This window comes from Muscardinus avellanarius (genome assembly GCF_963383645.1).
Source record: "Muscardinus avellanarius genome assembly, chromosome: 3".
In the NCBI taxonomy this organism is placed as follows: Eukaryota; Metazoa; Chordata; class Mammalia; order Rodentia; family Gliridae; genus Muscardinus; species Muscardinus avellanarius.
The window spans coordinates 30,038,123-30,054,260 of record NC_137788.1 but is presented as its reverse complement, the minus strand read 5'-3'; the positions used below and the strand labels follow the sequence as shown (position 1 = coordinate 30,054,260).

At 45.5% G+C, this 16,138-nt stretch overlaps 1 protein-coding gene across 2 annotated transcripts in view; it reads left to right on the top strand.

Annotated features, from left to right (window-relative positions):
- Positions 1-16,138, top strand: part of OSCP1 (organic solute carrier partner 1) — a gene marked incomplete at both ends in the record, with an annotated part of 35,174 nt that overhangs the window by 7,064 nt on the left and 11,972 nt on the right. For both annotated transcript variants that reach the window (XM_080692106.1, XM_080692105.1), the window contains 3 exons: positions 4,863-5,017; positions 11,058-11,225; positions 11,716-11,796. In XM_080692106.1, coding sequence (XP_080548232.1) covers positions 4,863-5,017; positions 11,058-11,225; positions 11,716-11,796 — 404 coding nt within the window. The remainder of the gene's footprint in view (positions 1-4,862; positions 5,018-11,057; positions 11,226-11,715; positions 11,797-16,138) is intronic.

The window sequence follows — 16,138 nt, the reverse complement described above, 5'->3', positions numbered from 1 at the left end:
AACCCAGGGGTATTCTTCTGAGCTATGTCTTCAGCACATTTTTTTTTTTTAAACACTATCTGCCCAGGTTGGAGAGGGATTAAGTTACGGAGGCAGGCCACAGACCTGTGGTCCCCCTATCCCTGCCACAGACCTGTGGTCCCCCTATCCCTGCCACAGACCTGTGGTCCCCCTATCCCTGCCACAGACCTGTGGTCCCCCTATCCCTGCTTCCCAAGTATTGGGATTACGAGTGTGTGCCACCATGCCTGGCTTGATACTTCTTTTCTAGTAATTCTTGGCCCATCTCTTGAAGCATGGCAGAATTACAGGTTTTGAAGTGTGGTTCTTGAGGGGTTTTCATATACCTAACTTAATCATGGAAATTTATTTTAATGTAAGTGTTCAAAAATAATAGACTAAGCCGGGTATAGTGGCACACGCTTGTAATCCCCGCACTTGGGAGGCTGAGACAAGAGGATCACTCAGGTTCGAAGCCAGCCTCAGCTACTTAGTGAGGCCCTGTTTCCAAATAAAATATAAAATAGGGCTGGGAGGATAGCCCAGAAGTAGAAAGCCTCTGGGTTCCACCCCAGTACACGATAATAAATAATAATAATAATAATAATAATAATAATAAACTAAAGCCAGGCATGGTGGCACCCGTGTAATCCCATCATGTGGGAGGATTGCGGTTTGAGGACAGCTTCAGCTATTTAATAAGTCCCTCTGCAACTCGGTGAGACCTTGTTAAAAAAGAGAGAATAAGCCAGGCGTGGTGGCACACGCTTGTAATCCCCGTGCTTGGGAGGCAGAGACAGGAGGATAGCGTAGGTTTGAAGCCAGCCGCGCGCTCTGGCTTAGGAGACCCTGTTTCCAAATAAAAAAATGTAAAGATAGGTCTGGGAGTATAGCCCAGAGGAAGAAGGGGTTCCAGGAACCCCAGTACCACCAAAAAAAAAGAGAGAGAGAGAGAATAAAAAATAGGGCTGGAGGTTAGGTCAGAGGTAGAATGCCCCTGGGTTCCATCCCCAGAATAATAATAATAATAATAATAATAATAATTAATAATAATAATAATAATAATAAACGGACTTTATCAGCTGAGCCTGCGACTTGAGAGCCCAGATACCAAACCTCTGATACACTTATGAAAAACCCCTTCCTACCCTCCCCCAGTCTCTTCTTAATGAAATCTGACTCCCTGTAATTCCTGCCTCATAGTAAGTGTGCAAACCTCGTTCGATTGCCAGAAATTAACCAAGACAAACTAAGGTTCCAATTCTAATGGTTGCTCAGGTGCGACGCCAGTGCGGCCTGCCTCGCTTAGGGCAAGGATGACCTCTTCCTCTGCGCGCCCTGGTGGTCACCTCAGTGACTGCACATAGCAGGCCTGGCTCCGCCAAGTGCCAGGTGAAGCAAATGGTGAGAAGAAAATTGTCCACGTATGCCTCCAGGTGCTTTCCAAAGAATGAAATGTGCGGGGAGATGACGGGGGCCAGGGTCCAACTGTAAAACCTCCCGCCCTCCGTGAGGACGCACGCGTGTGCTGCTCTGCCCACAGGGACAGGCCCTGCTGTCCTCTCCTGGCAGCGCACAGCCTCTACAGCCCGGTGCCCGAGCCGTGGTGATGCATATAGCTTCTCTGCCCCCTGGGGAAAGGCTTCACTTTGCTTTTTGCCTCGCCAGAGTCGCTAACAATCACCTTGGGGTTTTCTTTCTTTTAGTACCGATTTATTTAGTGCTAAGCTATTTTCCTCGATCCTGATGAGGGCTCAGCGGCCCTGGAGACGTGACTCAGGTTTTTGTAGGCATTAATACAATCACAGCTCACAGGAGGCGGTACTCAAATTCTTCTTCCTTAGCACCCCTTACCCTGGCCTACAGAAATCTTCACATCCTCTCTTTTGAGGCCCTATGTGCGGCTTTTCCAGTGTACCTGTTTCCTAAAAATATTCTACATTTTATGGATAATCTATGGCAAGGAAAAAAAAAAGAAAAAAACTAGAAAAACCAGTTTATTGCAAGTCCTTGCTTTTTTTTTTTTCCAAAGGGGAAAAGTTAGGCCTGAGCCCAACCCAAACGGGGTTCCTGTGTCTCCAAGCTGTCCACAAGGGAGGTGTTTGTGCCTTTGAAGGGTGAAGGCTGAGCTGTAATGGCTTGATTGTCAGATGCGAAGGACGCCCATACTGGTGATGGATCTGTTTCTTCTAAGCTCTCTGCGTAACAGGATGGAGTCTAGAGTAAAATCCAAAGGCTGTATGTCAGCTCAGCACCTCTGTAAGGAGTCATAGTCCCTTAATTCTTTGTGTTAGGGTGGGAGAAAATTGTGTCCCCTCTCTCCTCTTTCTGAAGTCTTTCCCTTTAACATTTAAGTACAGCCAGCCCTCAAGGTCTCTTTCCCCTCAAAATGCTTTGAGATGCTTTCAAACACTGGTCTGAGCCTGCAGAGTACTTCCATCAGCTAGGTACCAGTAGAGGACGCCTGAGACATTAACCTCCCCGCTCCACTATCCTGTCACTATCTTCAGACAGTGGGCCACAGGCATCACAGGCATGCCCAGCAAAAGGAGGGGAGCTTGCATCTTTCAGAAGTAATCATTCTTTTTTTTTTTTTTTGTGGTACTGGAGATGGAACTCAGGGGCTTTCTACCTCCAGGGTACACTCCCAGACCTATTTTATATTTTGTTTGGAAACACGGTCTCACTAAGTTGCTGAGAGCCTCACTAAGTAGCTGAGACCCGGCTAATCACTCATGTTTAATATTTGAGCTTGTGTAATTATTTTAAGCATCCCAGTTTTCTTTCAAATTTTAATTACTGTGAATGTATACTCTTGACATTCATGTACTCTCAGTTTTAGGCCAGAATAACTAAGAATATCTGTGTTCAACCATACCTGTTTCTATTTCTCATATCAGAGTTTTCCTAGCCCTTAAAAGGGATATCTAGTTGAGTTGTACACAATATTTAAGTCAATGAAGACCTAAAATGATTTGCACTCTCCTTTTATTCATTTGAACAACCATATTGGATATTTAACTATGGAGCAAAATCAATATTATAGATCAAATGTAGAAATCAAGGCATCCTAAAATGGTGCTATCCCAAGTACATGTCTGTAGAAACATCAGAAGTGTTCTGATCTCTAACCAGTGTGTAGCCATGTCTATTTTCCTGACTTTTTTTAACATCAATTGCCATCATTTCTCATTTTTATGAAATTTAATTTTTAAAAAATGTTTAAATTTACTTATTTAAAAAGATTATGTTGCCGGACATGGTGGTGTACACTTGTAATCCCCGCGCTTGGGAGGCGGAGACAGGAGGATTGCACAGGTTCAAAGCCAGCTTTGCTGGCTTAAGAGACCCTGTTTCCAAATAAAAAAATATAAAAATAGGTCTGGCAGTATATCCCGGAGGTAAAAGGGTTCATTCCCAGTACCACCAAAAAAAAAAAAAATATATATATATATATATATATATATATATATATATATATATATATATATGGAGCTGGGCATGGTGGTGCACGCCTATTATACCATTACTTAGGAGGATAAGACAGGAGTATCACAGGTTCAAGGTCAGCTTCAACAACTTATCAAAGCCCTCAACAACTTAGAAAGACCCTGGTTCAACATTTTAAAATATAGAGCTGGGCCTGGTGGCACACGCTTGTAATCCCAGCATTTGGGAGGATTGCGGTTCGTGGACAGCCTTAGCTACTTAGTGAGGCCCTTTGCAACTTAGTGAGACCCTGTTTCAAAATAAAGAATAAAAAAATAGGGTTGGGGTTGTAGCTTGGAGGTCGAATGCCTCTGGGTTCCGTTCCCAGACCCGAAAAAAATTTTTTTTTTTTTTTTTTTTTTTTTTTTTGCTACTGGGGTTCCTGGAAACCCTTCTACCTCCGGGATACACTCCCAGACCTATTTTTTTATATTTTTATTCAGAAACAGTGTCTCCTAAGTCAGCGGGGTTGACTTCGAACCTGTGGGATCCTCCTGTCTCCACCTCCCAAGTGCGGGGATTACAAGCGTGAGCCGCCAAGCCCGGCAAAAAGAAAAAAATTTTTAAAGAAAATTTTAAAAAATAAAATAGTGCTGGGGATATATCTTAGAGGTAAAACACCCCCAGGTTTAATCCCCAGTACCATAATAGATAGATAGGTAGATAGACAGACAGACAGACAGACAGACAGACAGACACAGAGAGAGAGACAGAGAGAGACAGAGATGATACAGAGAAACAATAGGGCTAAGGATATAGCCAAGACATAGAATGCTCCTGGGTTCAGCCCCCAGTACCAAAAAAAAAAAAAAAAAAAAATGTGCATGTGCTGTTTCTCATTTTAAGGAAGAGCTCTAATCTGAAATGCTTACAGGAATCTTTTTCCATAGGTGTGTGTGGTTCTGTGGATTGAACCCAAGGGCCTTCTACCACTGAGCTACACCCCCAGCCATTTTAATTTTATTTTGAAACAAGGTCTGGCTCAATTACTGAGACTGGTCACGAACCTGCAATCCTCCTATGTCACCCTCCCGAGTGCTGGGATTACAGCCATGTGCCACTGCACCCAGCCGAAACCTTTTTCATAAAGATTTATCATGAAGAGAGATAATGAACATGAAAGCATGTCATGACCTCTGAGGCACAGCCCACCTGTGCAGTGCCCTCACAGATGTGTGCGTCTTGGAGCGCTCTCACGCCCTGCTCCCTACTGGGACCCTGCATGGTTTCTCCCCCGAGAGCTGATCTCAGCAGGCACGTGGCATTCCAGCCTTGGATGGGCCCAGCTCTCAGGTTTGTACCCAGAGAGCATTTCTAGATAAAGCCTCCTCCCGTGCCTTCCTGTTCACCTGCATTCTCTCTTGTCTCCACAGTTCTGAACGATATCATTTCGACGATGTTCAATAGAAAGTTCATGGAGGAATTGTTCAAGCCCCAAGAGCTGTACTCCAAGAAGGCCCTGCGCACGGTCTATGACCGCCTGGCCCATGCCTCTATCATGAGGCTGAACCAGGCCAGCATGGATAAGGTGAGCAGACAGCATCTGTCTTCCTAGTCGTATTGCTCTGTGTGTGTGTTTGTGTGTGTGTGTGTGTGTGTGTACGCACACGCGTGTGTGTTACTGGAGATTGAACCCAGGGGTGTTCTACCTTTGAACTATACTCCCAGCCCTATTTTATTCTCTTATTTTGAAGCAGGGTCTCACTAAGTTGCTGAGACTGGCTGCAAACCTTTGATCCTCCTGTCTCAGCCTCCCAAGTAGTAGAATGACAGGTATGCACCACAGTGCCTGGCTTCCCCAGCCCCTTTTTATATTTAAAAAATATAAAATTGATTTTATTTAAATAAAATCAATATTATAGATCAAATGTAGAAATCAAGGCATCCTAAAATGGTGCTATCCCAAGTACATGTCTGTAGAAACATCAGAAGTGTTCTGATCTCTAACCAGTGTGTAGCCATGTCTATTTTCCTGATTTTTTTTACTAAGTGTCTCACTAAGTCCCTGACAGCCTTGCTAAATTGCTGAGGCTGGCCTCAAACCTGCAGTCCTCCTGTCTCAGAACTGGGATTACAAGCGTGCCTGGCTCTTAGTAGAATTTCTTGTACGTATTTGGATGATCATAGACTGTGGCTAGATGAGATGGCATGTGCCATGGTGCCTTGTGAACTCATAAATAATAACAGTAATTGTTGAGTTTTAGAATTGAGAAGGACCTTAGATGGCTTCCATATCAACCCCCTGCCCAAAGAGGATACTGCTTTCATGCCCATATTTTTGAGCCCTGAAACACATGCCCAGGCCCAAACAAGCACACAGCCCTCAAAACTTTAGTTCTTCTCATTTGCAATAAAGCTAAGCTTTGTAGTGAGAAAACCAGGCATTCTTTTTTTCTTTTTCCTTCTCCTCCCCCCGTGCCCCAGTACTAGGGATATTGAGTTCAGGGGCATTCTACCTTCAAGCTACACTCCCAGCCCTGTTTTTGATTCTTTATTTTTGAAACAGGGTCTCACTAAGTTATAGAGGGCCTCACAAAGTAGCTGAGACTGGTTGCAAACCTGGGATCCTCCTGTCTAAGCCTCCTAAGAACTGGGATTACAAGCATGCGCCACCATACCCAGCTAGTCTTTAGTTATTTTTATTTATTTTTTTATTTTTTATTTTTTGTGGGTCTGGGGATGGAACCCGGGGGCATTTGACCTCCGAGCTATACCCCCTGCCCTGTATTTTTATTATTTATTTTTAAGCAGGGTCTCACTGAGTTGCAGAGGGCCTCACTAAGTAGCTGAGGCTGTCTGTGAACTGCGATCCTCCGGTCTCAGCCTCCCAAATGCTGGGATTAGAAGTGTGCACCACCACGCCCGGCTTTAGTCTTTAGTTATAATGTGAGCATACCTATTTATTTGGGAAACATATTATGAGAACGCTTTTTTAAAAATAATAATTTTATATAAATAAATGGCAGAGGATACAGTAGATTCCCAAACTTACCACTTTATCAATAAGTCACCTTTTCAGAAAAAAAAATTACTCAGCAACTCCCTTGGGTGCTTCAACACCCCCGACTTCCACCTGAGGCTACCGCCACCACCCTGGATTGGTCTAGCATTTGCCTCCCCTCTGGGGAAAGGGGGCAGTGTCACTGACTTTAGGAATCTAGGACAGACAGATCTAGTCAGAAGAATTTCTTCTTTTTTTTTTTTTTTACTGAGGATGGAACTCAGGGTCATTCTACCTCTGAGTGACACCCCCAGCCCTATTTTTTTTTTTTTTTTGATGGTACTGGGGTTCTTGGAAGCCCTTCTACCTCCGGGCTACACTCCCAGACCTATTTTTACATTTTTTTTTATTTAGAAACAGGGTCTCTTAAGCCAGCACGCGCAACTGGCTTCGAACCTGCGCGATCCTCCTGTCTCTGCCTCTCAAGCGCCGGGATTACAAGCGTGCGCCACCACACCCAGCTGAGCCCTATTTTTTTTTTTTTTTGGTGGTACTGGGGTTCCTGGAAGCCCTTCTACCTCCGGGCTACACTCCCAGACCTATTTTTACATTTTTATATTTGGAAACAGGGTCTCCTAAGCCAACGCGCGCGGCTGGCTTCGAACCTGCGCGATCCTCCTGTCTCCGCCTCCCAAGCGCGGGGATTACAAGCGTGCGCCACCACGCCCGGCTTATTATTTATTTTGAAACAGAGTCTCACTGAGTTGTAAAGGGCCTCACTAAGTAGCTGTGCGTAGTTGTAAAGGGCCTCACTAAGTAGCTGTGCGCCACCACGCCCGGCTTATTATTTATTTTGAAACAGAGTCTCACTGAGTTGTAAAGGGCCTCACTAAGTAGCTGAGGCTGTCCACGAACCTCGATCCTCCTGTCTCAGCTGGGATTACAGCGTGCCCCACCACGCCTGACTAGTCGGAAGAATTTCATATATCTTACAAATTGTTTTTAATTTTCTTTTTATATACTTTTATTGGCACAATGTAATTATAGATCATAGTGAGATTCAAAGTGATACAAATATAACTGAGCATGGCGGTGCACACTTGTAAATCCCAATACTTGTGAGGCAGGACACACGGCCAGGGCCGTGAAACTACCCTCCGTTGGAAACCTAGAAATAGAATGGAAAGAATGAAAGCTTCTTCACAGCCCGACCCCCCATTTAGCAGCTAACAAGCAGGTAGCTCAGAAGATAAAAGACAGTACAGGCTCCCTCAGATATAAACAAAGCAGCGGCTTCCTCCCTGGACCAGCCTAGACGTACGATCCGGTATTGTCCCCTTAGATACAAACAGAGCAGCGTCTTCCCAGGCCACCCACAGATAAAACACAGAACTAAATGATGCATCACTGACTGCCATCCTGCTCTGCCTCTCGCTTACACTAGGTGAAATAAATCTCACACTTTCCCCTCCCCTCCAAACACGTGGTGACCAAATGTATAAAAGAGCTTTCATGTTCAGGGTTCAGGGCTCAGACTCAAAGCCTTGCTTTCTGAGCCTTCACTAGTGAATAAATAAACCTGCTTTCCACTCTGGCCACTGTCTCCTGTCTTCAGTTTTCCTGCAAAGCTTGGGCGGCTGAGACTAGAGGGACACAGGTTCGAAACCAGCCCCAGCAACTTTGTGAGGCCCTCTGCAGCTTACTTAGTAAGACCCTGTTTCCAAGTAAGAAATAAGCCAGGCATGGTAGTGAACACTTGTAATCCCAGCATTTGGGAGGCTGAGACAGGAGGATCACTGTTCGAGGACAGCCTCAGCTACTTAATGAGGCCCTATGCAATTCAGTGAGACCCTGTTTCAAAATAAAGAATTAAAAAAATAGGGCTGAGGGTGTAGCCCGGAGGTAGGATGCCCCTGGGTTCCATCCCCAAAACCGAAAAAATAAGTAAATAAACAAATAAATAAATAAATAAATAATAAGCACATATCTGTTGTATTTTCCTCCATTTCCCCCTCCCCGTCCCCCTTAGGAAGTTACATATTAGTGAGATTGGTAGGGAAACCTTCCTTCCTGTCTGGTTCCCTTATTTGAACTGTTCCCTTCCTCAATCCTCATTTCCTTTCTCTCTACCTCCTGTCCCCAATCTCCTTTCCTTTCACTGTTCTACTGCTCTCTCTCTCTCTCTCTCTCTCTCTCTCTCTCTCTCTCTCTCTCTCTCTCTTTTTTTTTTTTTTTTTTGGTGGTACTGGGGGTGGAACCCAGAGGCTTTCTACCTCCAGGCTATACTCCCAGACCTATTTTACATTTTATTTGGAAACAGGGTCGCACTAAGTTGCTGAGAGCCTCACTAAGTAGCTGAGACTGGAGGATCGAACCTATGCGATCCTCCTGTCTCAGCCTCCCAAGAGCTGGATTACAATTTTGTGTACCACCACACCTGGCTTCTGGTCTCTCTCATTTAACTGAAGTTTTTTTATTTGCTATTTTCATTCTAACTTCCACTTATGAGAAAATACATTTGACCCTTGACTTTCCAAGACTGGTTGACCTCACTTAGCATAATATTCTGTTTCCAGCCCGATTTTATTTTATTTATCTATTTATTTTTGTGGTCTGGGGATATAACCCAGGGGCATTTGACCTCCGAGCTACACCCCCATCCCTGATTTTTATTCTTTATCTTGAAATAAGGTCTCACTATGTTGTGGAAGGCCTCGCTAAGTAGCCGAGGCTGTCCGTGAACCACGATCCTCCGGTCTCAGCCTTCCAAATGCTGGGATTGCAAGCGTGCGCCATCACGCCTGGCTTTATTATTTTATTTTGAAACAGGGTTTCACTAAATTGCAGAGGACCTCACTATGTTGCTGAGGCTGTCCACTAACCTGTGATCCTCCTGTCTTAGCCTCCCATGTGCTAGGATTACAAGCATGTGCCACCAAGCCCAGCTTATTTTTATTTTGAAACAGGGTCTTGCTAGGTTGATAAGCACCTCACTACTTGCTGAGACTGTCCTCGGACCTGTGATCCTCCTGTCTCGTTTCCCAAGTACTTGGATTAAAGATGTGCCCCACCACACACACTCTGACAGCTTTTCCTTCTAAATACCACATGATCTTCCCTTTCCTGCCCTTTCCATTCCCACCACCTTTCTTCTTGGCCTAAGGCTTGCTTACTGCAGCAACATTTCTTTCCTTTGTTTAGTGAGGAGCCAGGTTTGGGGTACAGTGCCTCCTGCCCTCCCAGCTGCCCATAGCCAGATGGATCAATCTTGCCTCATCACCACCATCACCACGGCAGCTCAGAAAACCTCTATCCTCTATAGCCCTCTAACCCTACCATGTTTACTCCAAATTATTCTGCCTGTCTTTCTAAAACCTTTAACATTCTAGCCTTGCCAACTTCCCCAATTTTATTCCCCACCATCCCCAACACAACCGTTGTTGTGGCTGGAGGTGTAGCTTGGAGGTAGAAAGCTCCTGGGTTCAACAAAAAAAAAAGAAAAAGAAAGCCGGGCGTGGTGGCGCATGCTTGTAATCCCCACGCTTGGGAGGCAGAGACAGGAGGATCGCACAGGTTCGAAGCCAGCCACGCGCGCTGGTTTAGGAGACCCTGTTTCCAAATAAAAATGTAAAAATAGGTCTGGGAGTGGAGCCCGGAGGTAGAGGGGCTTCCAGGAACCCCAGTACCTCCAAAAAAAATTTAAAAAAAATTAGCCGGGCATGGTGGCACACACTTGTAATCCCAGCATTCGGGAGGCAGAGACCGGAGGATCACGGTTCATGGACAGCCTCAGCTACTTAGTGAGGTACTTTGCAACTCAGTGAGACCCTGTTTCAAAAAAATAGGATGGGGAGTGTAGCTCGGAGGTAGAATGCCCCTGGGTTCTATCCCCAGTACTGGGGGGAAAAAAATTAGCAAAACCCTGTTTCTAAAAAAAGAAAAAAAAAAGGGCTGGGGTGTAGCTTAGAGGTAAAATGCCCTTAGGTTTAATCCCCAGTATCACACATACAAAAATAAAACTAAGGAAAAGAAAAGAAAAAACTTAGCCATACCCTGTTTCTAAATAAAAGATAAAAAGGGCTAGAGCATTGCTTGGAGGTAGAATGCCCCTGGGTTCAATTCCTAGTACCAGAAGAAAAACAAAAGGAACTTGGCCAGGGCCGGGGTGTAGCTCAATGATTAAAGCACTTACTTAGCATGTACAGAACGTTGGGTTAGATCCCCAGCACCACTGGAGGGAGGGAGGGAGGAACTGGGCCAGGGTCATACAGAAAGAAGCAAAGGAGTACTTGAATTCAGGTTTTCTTCCTCCAACTCCAGGGCCCAATCCAGAACCCCCACGCAGCTGCCAACATTGTTTCTCTATGTGTCCCTCAGCATTACATGGAAGGCGGCCAGATATCCTGTTTACCCAGAAACGTCCCAGTTACTCCTGATGTCCTGCCTTAACAACTGGCATCACGCTCTTTGACTCTGAGAGGTGCTTGCTTGGGTGCTGATGCATGGTTGCCCGAGCCGTGTGCCAGGCCCAGAGCTGGTGTTCAGTAAGTGCTCAACTGTGCCTTCTCTCGAGGTTCTCACACATGCTTTTATGGTCCTATGTGTTTTGTTTGTGTGGGGCCGACAGCTTTACGACCTGATGACCATGGCTTTCAAATATCAAGTACTGCTGTGTCCCCGTCCCAAGGATGTGCTGCTGGTCACTTTCAACCACTTAGATGCCATCAAGGGGTTCATCCGAGACTCCCCCACCATCCTGAATCAAGTGGAGGAGACTTTCCGGCAGCTGACAGAAGTAAGAGGGTCGTCAGTTTGTCCCTGCGTGACCCTCTCCTCATCCTCACGCCTCTGTAAGGACAGGCAGATCCTATGGCAGAGAGAGCAGGGTAAAGAGTGGCATAGCTGGCCCTCCCAGGACATCCCAAACATGTGCAAGGACCGTGTTGCCGGTACAGAGAGGGCACTCTCGCCTGATTCCTCTACTGTCGTAATGGGAAGAGCAGTGACACACAGCACAGCCATGTGCTCCTAATTTTTCTCAAAGGGAGTTGTTGGTAGATGGCTGCTAACCCTGGGGGAACGGCCTCTCCAGGTCTGTGGAGAATGGGAGACATTGTGTCTCTGCTTGGCGGTGGCATGATAGGGTTTGTCCCACTGGGGGAGGGTGCTAGTGGTCCCGCTGCCCTTTCCTTGCTTATGTGGCTCTGACCACCCCAGACCCTGCCCGGCCACACTGCTCAGCTCCTGTGAGAGTAAACTGCTTCTTTGTTCTTCGCTTTTGGCAGACATACGGGGGGCTCTCTGCTGGGGAGTTCCAGCTGATCCGGCAGACACTCCTTATCTTCTTCCAAGACCTGCACATCCGAGTAAGTGAATGGGCAGTCAGAAACTCTGCAGCTCTGACCGAGGGAAATGTGAGTTGTATGTGCAGACAAGGGCCAAGATTTTGCCCAGCTAACAATGCCTATCGTGTCTTGAACCCATGATGATATGCTGTTTTGGGTCAACATTCTCACTGTTGTGACCCAATAAGCTTGACCACACAGCTTAGAGGAAGGTCGATTTCTTTGCCCACAGTTTTTGGAGATTTTAGGATTCAGTCCATGTCAGGCCAGGTCTGCAGAGCTCAGGATATGGACGTGGGAAGCTGACAGAGGGAGAACATGGGCTCTGCTCTCACATCTTGGGGGACAGAAGCGAGGCAGAGAAAGGTAAAGAGAGAACCTTATATAATCCCCAAGGCGACACCCCCAGGGACCCCTCCTAGCAACCAAGCCCCCCCCACTTCCAACATTGCTACCCTGTTTCTATGAGGATGAGGGCAGCAATCTAAATCCAAACCATTATATATGCATTCTGATAATAAATCTCAGTAGTTTTTTAATAGAGCAAGAAAGACAATGGTGCCACCCTTTTTGCTCAGTTAATATGGGTTTCTTCGAAATACAGTCTCGTCTCTTGCTTCTCTAGAGGGAAAGTGCTCTCAAGGGCCCAGCCTGATCTTGACCCCAAAGCTTTTCCCGAGCCTTATCATCTGTACCTCTCAGCATCAGACGTTGTCAGGAGGTTGCCTCCCACTCCACAGACCTCTCACTTTCCCTGTGTGTTCATGTTCCCTCTTTCTGGCCTTCTCTTATCCCTCCCACCACCTATCCCCAAGCCTTCCCCCTCTCTCTTCACTCATCCTCTGCTCTTTAGGGATATCCCTTCCCCGATTTTGGTAACCAACTCCTTAGCCTTTGACACCTGAGTCTAACCTTTATTCTACCCTTGCCCACCACAACCCGGACCCCTGGCTTGCAGAAACCTCCACCAGGATGCCTGCCAGGGCCAACATTCAGTGTCTCCAACTAAACGAGTCTCTGCAATTCAAGGGCTCCCCAACTTTCTGCCCATTCCCCCACTCATCGACTCAGAACCAGAATGCCACCTTCGATCGCTCTTCCTTGATCTTCACCCAATTGCTTCTAAGGCCCACAGATAACTCCTTTCCATTCCTGTGGCCACTGGTCTGGCTCTGGTCCTCAGACTTCTCACTGGCTATCGCCTCCCTCCTCCTGCCACGTCTACTCCAAAATGTTCACACCCTTACTTTCTTTCTTAATCTTTTTCCTTCCTTCCTTCTTTCTTTTTTTTTTTTTTTTTTTTTTTGTGCGTGTGTGGTACTGGGATGGACCCAGGGTTATTCTACCTCCAAGCTACACCCCCTGCCCTGTTTTATTTTATTCTTCTTTGTGTGTATGTGTGGTACTGGGGATGGAACCCAGGAGCATTCGACCTCCGAGCTACACCCCCTGCCCTAATTTTTTATTCTTTATTTTGAAACAGGGTCTCACTAGGTTGTAGGGGGGCCTCACTAATAAAGTAGCTGAGACTGTCCTCCAGTCTCAGCCCCCAAAATGCTGGAATTACAAGCGTGCACCACCACACCCAGCTTTTATTTATTTATTTTTTTTTTTTTTTGAAACAGGGCCTGAGTTGCAAAAGGCCTCACTAAGTAGTAGCTGAGGCTACTACTCCCTCCTGTCTCAGCCTCCCAAATGCTGGGATTATAAGCATGCGCCACCGTACCTGGCCATGCCCTAACTCTCAAAACCACATTTCCAAGCTTCTGAATTTGGAGCCCATTTCTCCAGACAGATGGGAAAGAGGGTATCATATGGCAAAACAAGCCCAGGCCCTGGAGTTAGACACGCTTGTGTTTGAATCCCAGCTCCATCACTAGCTCCACTACCCTGGGCAAATTATTTCTTTGAGACTTAGTTTCTTCATCTAAAAAATAGGAATTGAGCCAGGCATGGTGGCGCACACTTGTAATCCATGCTCTTTGGAGGCAGAGACAAGAGGATCGTGCAGGTCCGAAGCCAGTCTCACTGGTTTAAGAGACCCTGTTTCCAAGTAGAAAATATAAAAATAGGTCTGGGAGTGTAGCCCAGAGGTAGAAGGGTTTCCAGGAACCCTGGTACCACCAAAAAGAAAATAAGAAGAAATAAAAAATAAACAAAAAATGGGAATTGCAATTCCTAACTTAGAGTTTGTTAGGAGGATTAACCAAAGAAACATATATAATATGCATGCTCACTTACTTTCCATTATATATACCCTTCTGAACATTTAGAACTTCATACCTGTGCATATATAACATACGCACAAAATAAAATTTAAAAAAGAAGGGAAAATAGAGTATATGTAGTGCTTGGTTGTATATTCCTTCTTATGGACCAGGAAAGACAAATAGATTTCAATTGTAATGCCAATTTTATTTTTAACCCTCATGAATAATTTTGCCGTATTTCTAGGGATAGAGCAATAACAGCATCAGTATAAATTAAGATCCCTCATAGTCATGGATTAAATAAGAAATATGACAGTACAAGTAAGATTACGTTAGCACCAAATTTAAAATCAATTTTAGCAGATTGAAAATTCCACATAGCATTGTTATTAAAATGGTGCATATTTGGGCATGTTTTATGGATTGTAGTAATACAAACAGCCATATTGATTTCTCAATTCTGACAAGATAAAATTCATTCTAATGAAAAGACTAGCCTAATAATAATTCTGTAGAAAAATCATTAAAATGTATTAAGCCACAAAATATACGAGGGTTTAATTGGCAAATGGACGTGCAATGAAACACCAGAATGTGTTTATCAAGAGAAATAGGAGTGGCATGTCTTGGCAATATTCTGCCACTGATCTGTGACATCTGGGCTGCTTTTCTATGCCTGGCCTGTAATAGTCTTTCTGCTCAGCTGCAATTTGTGATTGCCTCTACAGATTTTCTGTTTTCAAAATAGTCTTGCTAGTTTTTAGATTTTTTGGCAAAACCAACCAAATCAAGAAAACACAGCTCTGCTCCAATAACTCCTTACTCATTGCTTAATCAAAGAAAATACAGAACTGCTCTTCCAATATCCAAGCTTTCTATGGTATCACCAAATAATGTGAAATGGCCTGGACAGAGATAACCCTACGACCAACTCCATCCGTTGTGCTCAGCAGTCATTGACGACCATCTTTGGAAGGTTCTAAGTCCTCCAGAGTGGCCTCCTCAAGCAAGGCGAGGCTGCTCACACACTGGCCCTCCCATTTATACACCCGCCATCATCCAGGCCCATGGTTTCCATTATTGGAACGCACCATCCCATCTCAACCTCTCCGTAGAATGTTCCCTGTACCCCTTTCACTCTACTTGGGAGAATGTCCTCTAACAGTGCCTACTGTAGCCAGGAACTATTTTAAGTATTTGAGATCCACAAATGAGCAAGTGCAAGTCTCTGCCGTGATGCGGTTCTGTGCTAGTAGGCAGAGACTGGGAAGACAAATATGTCAGGTTATTGTACTGGTCGTTTCCAGGAAGATGGTAATATTAGGTGAAGTTATAAAGAGCAACTGGATGGGTTGTTGCATTAGGTCAGCACTGTCCAGTAGAGTTCTCTGTGGCCATGGAAGCACTCCAGATCTGCGCTGTGCAGTGTTATAACCACTCTCCACATGTGGCTTTTGGGTACTTGGAATATGTGCTTGAGGAACTGAATTTTTAATTTTACTAAATTTCTTTAAATAGTCACACTTGACTGCTTTGGACAGTGCATCTTGAAATGACAGAGGTACAGTCGAGGGCAGCCTTTCGGAGAATCTGACCAAGAGAGACCCAAGCCGAATGGGCAGCAAGGCCAAGGTCAAAGCCCTGCGTGGGAACGTGCCGCGCTCCTCGCGCCAGGAGCAAGTCCATGTGCACAGCTGCTGGGCCTGAGTGGTGCTCAGAATAAATGTAACTTGTCTAGCGTGAACACCAACTACTTAGAACAGATGCCGGCCATACATAAGGAGGCTGGTGCTCACCTGGTGACCTAGCTTCTAGGCCCAAGGAATGAGTTTATTCTAAGAACAAAAAAATACTGGACATTTTAAGGTGAGCAGTAACATGATATGATTTACGTTCTGGAAGGTGAACTATATGGGACAAGGGCAGAGGAGAGACAACAGTTAGGAAGCTGTTATAGATCTAGGTAAAGCCGGGCGTGGCGGCGCACGCTTGTCATCCCAGCATTCGGGAGCTGAGACCGGAGGATCGCGGTTCGCGGACAGCCTCAGCTACTTAGTGGGGCCCTCTGCAACTCAGTGAGACCCTGTTTCAAAATAAAAAATAAAAAATAGGGCAGGGGGTGTGGCTCGGAAGTCGAATGCCTCTGGGTTTCA